The sequence below is a fragment of the Podarcis vaucheri genome (assembly GCF_965113315.1).
Source record: "Podarcis vaucheri genome assembly, chromosome: 5".
Classification (NCBI taxonomy): Eukaryota; Metazoa; Chordata; class Lepidosauria; order Squamata; family Lacertidae; genus Podarcis; species Podarcis vaucheri.
The window spans coordinates 70,792,579-70,800,703 of record NC_138763.1 but is presented as its reverse complement, the minus strand read 5'-3'; the positions used below and the strand labels follow the sequence as shown (position 1 = coordinate 70,800,703).

At 42.9% G+C, this 8,125-nt stretch overlaps 1 protein-coding gene across 1 annotated transcript; it reads right to left on the bottom strand.

Moving 5' to 3' along the window:
- Positions 1-202: 202 nt before the first annotated feature.
- DNAJC9 (DnaJ heat shock protein family (Hsp40) member C9) lies at positions 203-6,899 on the bottom strand. The gene is made up of 5 exons (XM_082223527.1): positions 6,612-6,899; positions 3,515-3,655; positions 2,191-2,445; positions 1,441-1,527; positions 203-717 (listed from the first exon to the last, which is right to left on the bottom strand). Exons 1-5 carry the CDS (start codon positions 6,789-6,791, stop codon positions 598-600), a joined length of 783 nt encoding a protein of 260 aa, XP_082079653.1. The 5' UTR covers positions 6,792-6,899; the 3' UTR covers positions 203-597.
- Positions 6,900-8,125: the final 1,226 nt, after the last annotated feature.

Genomic DNA, 8,125 nt, shown 5'->3' with positions numbered 1-8,125 from the left:
GCTTGCTAATTTGCTTCTACTGTTGGATGGACTCCCAGACCACACACACCAGCAACAGTGAAGCAAGGTTTTAGATAGCATACTACAGAGCCCAACAAACACCTAAGTTTACCATTTCCCCCTGTCTGCCTCCTACCTTCCTTCTTCAACTGATGCATTTTAGCTAGAGCCCATCATGGGCAAGTTCTGACTTTTCACACACTTTTCAAAAACATACTTTATTAAGTTTAATAAATGCCTTTATAAAATCAAACTGACAGTACTTGCCCAAACATATTCCTGCAACATACAATACCATTTTACATTAATTCAGATGGGAAGTTTTTTTTTAAGATTGACGTTTTTTCATTTTACCAGTTTCTTTTTTGTTCACAGCAATCTTGCTGTACTGCTGCAGTCCGAAACGCCACCTTGACTCCTCTGTGGCATCTTGAAGCATTTACTAGCAGCTTTAGTTCTGCCGCTTGCTTCTTCAGAATGTCTTCTACCCAATGTGAGTTTCAATGAATTGATGAAAGCATCTTGCTTTCCTTGGCTGTCTCAAAGCAAGATTAATATTAACGGAAGAAATGAAATGAAAGCAGAAAATTAATAAAGTCATTTCATTCCTTTCTTGGGTGCTGTTTTCTTTCCTCCTTTTTTGGATTTGGTGCCATACTTTGCTTCCATCTGAGCCAGAAAATCATCCATTCCCTTTTTTCGACTCTCATTTTTGCTCTGTTAAATGACAAAAACAAGATGGTTAAATGAGCTTACAAGTATTTCTCATGTTTTGACTAGAGATTTGGCATTTAATCAAGTTACTAATAAGGTAGTATACATAAGAAAATGTATATAAATATTTTAAAATAGTGTATCTGCAGAATATTTGAAAGAGATCAGATTGTTGTGAAGTATGAATAATATTGTTCAAGATGAACTATTTAAAAATGCAACTCTAAGAACAACTGTTGGCTGGCAGTTAACTATGATGAAGAAATCAGATCATACATTGCCTCTCCTTCATGTGCAAATTCCCTTAAATATTCAAGCCCTTAGTCACAGCCCTATTCAAACCTCATCAGCATGTATGTGAAATTACAGTTGTTATTATTTTGTCCCAACATGCATCACTTTACAACTTATTATACACACTAAATCTCACTTGCAATTTTGTCGCCTTTGGATACCATTATCATGAACAATTTAGTGTCATGTGTAAATCTGGCGGTCTCATTGCTCACCTGCAACTCCTGATCATTTTGGAATAAATTAAATAACACTAGTCTCTGTAAAAAAGAATCCCAAGGGGACCTCACTGCTTTTCGCTATCCTGAACATTAAAATTAGCTCTGCAATGCTGGAGGATTTAATCATTTAAAGTTAAAGGCTGCCTCTACCCTAACAAAAGGTAATGCTATCTAACTTGTTAGAATGATTTGTAGCTTTCTCCACTCTTACTTGAATTAGTGCTTTTAGGTCGTCTTCTCCTTCACCAAGACCCAGTTCTTCTCTGGATTTTTCTGCCTCTTTAGCTTCTTGTCGAGCCTGAAACATTGACACAGTTGTTGAAGCGAATGCTAAATTTCTTTCTTAACCTATTGCAGCAGCAAGCAATTTATTTGTTAATATTATATTGTAAGCATTTCTACCTGGCCATTTTCAACAGATTTGCAGGATGGCTTGAACAATGTTAGGAAAACTTGCTTATGAGTCCCAGAGAGAAGAAAGGACAGCAAATGTTTTGCTGCATTGTAGGTAGATTCTAGTGTTTTACATTCAAGGATTACCACATCATAAATAGTAAATAAATGGGAGTATATCATAAAATCCTAGATGATACTCATTTAATACCTAGCAACTATAAAGGAAAGATCAAAAACCAATTGGATTCTGTTCCATAAGGATGTTCTGAATTTGGTGTGTTCACTCAGTGCATCAAGATAAAGAAATACAGGCTTTCTCTCCTCTCAAAGAACTGGGTTGAATTGGGGGGGGGGTTCCCCTTCCAGAAACCAGTAGATGAAGAAAACAGGCTGTGTTCTCTCTGCAACTCAAGCACTGGTTCAACCCCTGAAAGGATGTTACATTTGAAAATGTACATTATGTGAAATAGGAAATATGTTTACGGGTGGTGAAACATTCGTAACTGTAGTTGATGGTAAGATTTACACATTTTGTCACAGAGTCTTTTGCCTCTTGCAAACCTACCTTCCTTTTTCTTGAATTCATCTTTTGCTTAGACTCTTTTGTAAAGGCTTTGTAAGATGGAAGTTCTCCAGAATCAATGGCATGTTGGATAATCTCTCTTATTCTCGGTTCATCTGTATAATCAACACACAGTACAGACTCCATAATTTTGTCCATATCGCCTTTAAAATCCTCATATGCTGCTTTAATGTCCACCAGCTCTTCTGCAGAATCTTTGTACTTCTTCTCAAAGTCTTCAATATCTTTTACAGTTATCTAATTTTAAAACAACAACAAAGAAAGTTGAATTCAAACAATCCTTTTTCCCACACTCAAGTTACACACACACATTTTCCCATCCCAAATTCATTGTTACTTTAAAATTTTACTTTTCTGTAATTTGAGTTCATCTGTACAGGGCCTTTTTAATGGAAGGAAGTGTATCCAAAGCCAGGCAAAGCAAGATGAAGCTGATTGGGACACACACAGGTTGTATTCATCTGCAGAGGAAACATGCTTCATTTGGAGAAAATAGCTTGAATCCAATCTGTTTTCTCCAATTGGTCTTCAAGGGAGCTCCCTGTAATTGCTGATCAGTGGGTACTGGAAGCCCATTTGAAGGCAGGCTTCCAGCACCAATCATCAGCCTGGCGCTGAAAGAACATCTTCAAACCATCCATCTGGTTACTATGAGCTCCTTTGAACTTTGGCAGATGTCAGCCACTTGTCATTGACACCCAAAGGGTCCTGCCCACCGGTCAAAGTTGGCCTGCAAACGGGGTGGGGGATTAAGGATCCATAAGTCATACTTAGACCCAGGGAAATCAGTGGGCTTGACTAACTCAAGTGTATTGATTTGAATAGGTCCACCCTTCAGTATTTCACTGTTGGATACAACCCACGGTGTACAAACTTGAAAGGATGGTATTTCAGCACTAAAGCATTTCAGAGCTATCATTCCTTGCAATGCCATCTCCATTTATTTTTTTTAGCTGCACTCCATTTACTACAACAGCATTAAGCAAATTTCTCCAGGGATCAAAGAAATAATGAAAGGGCACTGAACTTCTTGAGCTGTGAAAACAGAACATCGTATTTTGATATCACACAAAAAAAATCACATAAGGTTCAGGTTTGCAAAAATTGATTTTTGCAGCCAGAGAAAAATCTGGCATCACAAATCACAACCCATCCTGCAGATGAAAATAAAATAAAGGGGATGAGGGCAAAGGTCCCACAGAAGTTACATTTGCCCTACAGACAAAAGAAATAGCACTTTCTTTACAGATTTTATCATTCCAGTTGTGAGATAAGGACCACCATCACATTGAAGAAGACTACCTACTTTTTTGAACAGCAGCCTCCAGTATTCTTCCCAGTTGCGCTCCTGAGTCAGCACAGTTGACTCCTCATCCACAATCCCCTGCTGGTCATACAGAGCCCGCAGCTCCTGGTCACTCAGTACTGCATACACCTTGCCTAGGATCTAAGAGGAGACAAGACCAACCACCTCACTACTCCAGTAAGACACAACCCATGCCATCCCACTTGCCTCACAATTGGCTTCTTTCTTATTCAGGTTATGTTACTATGCTAGCATTTGTTGCGTTTGCAAAGTAAAGGAAGGACTGGACCCTGATTAAAATAAGACACGAGGCTTTGACCAGCAAGGCTCTCGGAGAAAGTGCGTCCACCACACCCCTCGCCAGGCCATTTTATTAGCAAAAGCATCTTTTACACAGTGCTCGTAAGAACCAATCATATTTCCTCTGAGCATTTCATCAAACCCCACGTGGGGAAAAAGTTACACCACTAAAACTAATTAAGCACAAATATTTCTGGGGTAAATAAGTTGAGAACTACAAAGAAGAGCATCTGGCAACCCCGGAGGTAATAAACAAGCAATACATATGATAAGAAGGATGGCCAGGAGGATAGCAATCAGTATCGCCTTCATGTGAGATCTGTTTCCTGGCCCTAAGATTAACATCCTAAGATTAATATACATTAGAGAGCTACTTCAAATAAGCTTGCCCACAATCTTTATGGCCCAGGATGCCTGCCTGGAGAAGCAACTGCTGTGTACGCTGTGTACGTGACGTGAGAAGAGAGAAATGGGCAGTAGGGTCAAAAGGGCCAGAGATGCAGAGGTGTAGATTGATCAAAAATCATATCAAAATAGTTTAAACCCAGTCAACGCAATGCTTTCATTGCTGACACAGATGGCTTAGTCTATATCTTTTATAATTCCTCATAGCAATCCCACCTGATCACTACATCTCTGGATATTTGCACTCCTACAAGCATTCCCTCTAACAGTGGAATTTCCAAGTAGTTGTGTGCCAATAAGTTTACAAACAAAATGGAACTACCCCAAAATTGCAGTGGTTTCAACATACTTGAGGAACTCCGTAGGCAAACAGAAGTGTATAATTATAAAACCCCAAAATAACACCAAATATTGGAGAGAACCAAAACGGGTAGGACACAAGAGGAAACTGTTCTCAAGTACTAACAGCTTATACAGTAGTACCTCAGGTTACATATGCTTCATGTTACATACGCTTCAGGTTACAGACTCCACTAACCCAGAAATAGTACCTCAGGTTAAGAACTTTGCTTCAGGATGAGAATAGAAATCGTGCGATGGTGGCGCAGCGAGAGCAGGAGGCCCCATTAGCTAAAGTGGTGCTTCAGGTTAAGAACAGTTTCAGGTTAAGAACGGACCTCCAGAACGAATTAAGTACTTAACCCGAGGTACCACTGTAGTAAGTGGGATTTAGGTTGAAGTAAGCCTGCCATATTTCAAAAAGTTAAAATCCGGACACAAAAGTTGTTGAGCTTCTTCTGCAAAATCTCAAGAAAATAAGTAAGTTTTTGAGGTGTTTTTAAGGGAATTTGCCAAAATCTAACCTTCCGACATGAGTTGCCATACATCCAGATTTTCAAAGAAAAGGCAAACACAGGGTGTTCCAGCACCTCTCAGGATTTGCACAATTGCTAGAAAAATGGAGGCGTTTGTGGTGAGTTCCGGCTCCTCTTTTTCTAGAATACCACTGGGTAAACCTCCTTTTCTACCATGCATAACCATTAACCACCCCACCCCTGTTATATAGCTATAAAATACTCAGGTTCAGAATTAGCAGTGTGCCCAATCCTTGCCCATCTTGTGCTAGGCCACAGAGCAGGGCATGGGCTGGAAAAATGGGAGAAATGGTCCTCTTGGCTCATGCATTTCCCACCAGGCCTGAACTGGAGCACTGCAACGGGATGTGGCAGATTCTACTCTCCCCCTATAAACGCCAAGGTGGAGTGGTCCCTAAGACTGGAAGCAGAACAGGGACCCACCCCGAATAAAGACACACAAGTTGGGGAGGGGAACTTATTAAGTATGTAGATATACGCTTGTAAATTAAACGACCTGTTAATAGATGCCCTTTGAGGCTGATAGGGTGGAAGGCAGGGACACCAACAGTAGGTGGGGGCAGGCAGAGGCAACTCTTTCTCGTTCGTCCCTGCTGAGGAGGAAGTGGACAGGCAGGACCAGCCCCTGGACTGGTTGCAAACAAGGAGACAGGCAGGTGGACTATTGGGGCTAAGGAAGGGCAGGGCTCCTATTGCAGGCCTGCCTAGAACAAGAGGACCCTCACAGAGATGTGCTTTGTTCTCGGGGGTTTTTTTAACACTTTTTTTGTTTTTTATCTTAAGCTGTGAACTGGCCTGAGATCTATGGATGAAATTATATACAGTGGTATCTCTGGTTACGTATTTAATTCGTTCTGGAGGTCTGTTCTTAACCTGAAACTGTTCTTAACCTGAGGTACCACTTCAGCTAATGGGGCCTCCCGCTGCTGTGCAATTTCTGTTCTCATCCTGAAGCAAAGTTCTGAACCTGAGGTACTATTTCTGGGTTAGCGGAGTCTGTAACCTGAAGCGTCTGTAAGCCGAGGTACCACTGTACTGGAAGATGCTAGAGTGGCTGGAGCGACCCAATCAGATCTGTGCGGTACAAATAATAAAATCATCATCACCATCATTATTATATATATATATATAAATATTCTTGTTATTTGGCGGATCCCACTTTGGTCGCATTTCCACCCTAGGAACCCAGGGCGGCACACAATTTTGCAAAATGAGACGGAGGGTGCAAGTGGCCCAAGTCACTACCTGACTTTGAGAAGGCACCTGAAGTTTAGGGAAGTTTCTAATGTTTGATGGTGTTTTTAATATTCTGTTGGGAGCCGCCCAGAGTGGCTGGGGAAACCCAGCCAGAGGGGTGGGGTATAAATAATAAATTATTACTGTATTGTATTATGATTTAAGTCGAGTTTGGTGCCAAGCGAGTCAGAGCAGGATTTGAACCCGGGTCCCGCGGCTAACCAACTCGCAGAACCTCCAGCCGGCGAGTCCGAGGCAGGTTTCCCGGCGCCTCCCCTCACCTGGAAATGCCGGGTGGCCGCCTCCTTGCTGTCCGGGTCGGCGCGGTCCGGGTGCACCCGCAGCGAGACCTTGTGGTAGCCTCGGCGGATCTCGTCGGCCGAAGCCTCGCGCCTCACGCCCAGCACCTGGTACAGGTCGGCGGCGCCGAAGGCCCCGCGGCAAAGCTCCAGCAGCCCCATCCCCGAGCCCAAGCGCGCGGAGAGACCACCACCGCGCCTGCGCACGCTCTCTCCCGCTCTCGGCCAGGGGAACCGCCGCCGACACAACCCGCTGCTGCTGCTGCTGCTGCGCGGGCTCCTGTTTCTCAGCCGCGCCCGCCCGTCCGCTTTCCCGCCCGCCACGCCCACTCTTGCCTCCCCGCGCTGCTTTACGGCCGTCCCGCGAGATGTCGCGAACTTGAAAGGCCAAGAATTAAAGAGAAGGTGGGGGCAGAGAGGAGGAGGAAAGTGGAGGGACTAACCCTAGATATACAAAAAGGTAAAGAGTGACACATAGGCTGCAGTCCCTGTAAGAAAATGAATCCTAGAGTTGGAATAGACCACAAGGGCCATCGAGTCCAACCCCCTGCCAAGCAGGAAGCGAAATGAAGAGAGATGCTTGGCCGGGATTCTCCCACACAGGGACGTAGCCAAGGAATTTATTATTTTTTCTCATAGATGTGTGACTCTTCATTTTTTCCTATCTCTACTTGTAGAGTCTACCGCTTCAAAGGCAGCTGTGGCGCGCGGGCGTCGTGGGTCGCCCAGGCGAGCCATTGGGCGGCGGCCAAATCCAGCGGGTAAACCTATTGGCAGATGGCATTACAATAGATCTCACTCGGTGCGATTGTGGTTAAATCAATGAGTTGTCGTGTTTTTTTCTAGAGAAGTACACTAAGCCCACAACTTCAGCGGGATTACGTTCCGGAAACCACGTCTAAAGCTAAAATCGGGTGTAGTCCAAACACACTGGGTTCAAGGGCAGGTGGGACAGTCAAAGTCTCTCCCCCCAGACGGCAGCCCCCTTTTAATTTTTTTGTCAAGTGCGTATAGCTGAACGCACACAAGTTAAATGTGCGTAAATTGCTGGTATACTTTATTTCAATAATGGAGGGTGATACCCGTCTAAGTCATATTCTGAGTAGATACACTTTACTCAAACGGGCTGGATTTATTTAAGTCTGTATTTCAGTGGGTCTGTACAGGCTATGGACTCACTGGATGTCACCCATAAATATTTATTTTTCGTGATTTAAAGCAGGCTTTTTTCCTTCAGGATTTAATATTTAAATCTGACTTGTCAGTTCTGAAATGCTCCTCCACTTGAGGTTAGGTTGAAGAGTGTAAGTACTGAAAATGTATCTTGTTTGCGGAGGTGTTTAGTTCCCCCATATATTTTTTCCATTTTTTTGCTTTTAAATATGTTGCTGACATTCTTCTAATTTCCTCGTTACCTGATTTTTATGATGTTTTTGGCAGAGAACCTCTAATGAACGGATTCAAATAACAATAAGCACAATAAAGATTCTAACTAA

Coding starts and splice junctions, on each gene's coding strand:
- DNAJC9 (XM_082223527.1), bottom strand. CDS start 6,791: ATGGGGCTGCTGGAGCTTTGCCGCGGGGCCTTCGGCGCCGCCGACCTG. Junction 1,528..2,190: donor TGAATTCAAGAAAAAGGAAG/GTAGGTTTGCAA, acceptor TCAATGTTTCAG/GCTCGACAAGAAGCTAAAGA. Junction 718..1,440: donor ACCTAAAAGCACTAATTCAA/GTAAGAGTGGAG, acceptor GTCATTTAACAG/AGCAAAAATGAGAGTCGAAA.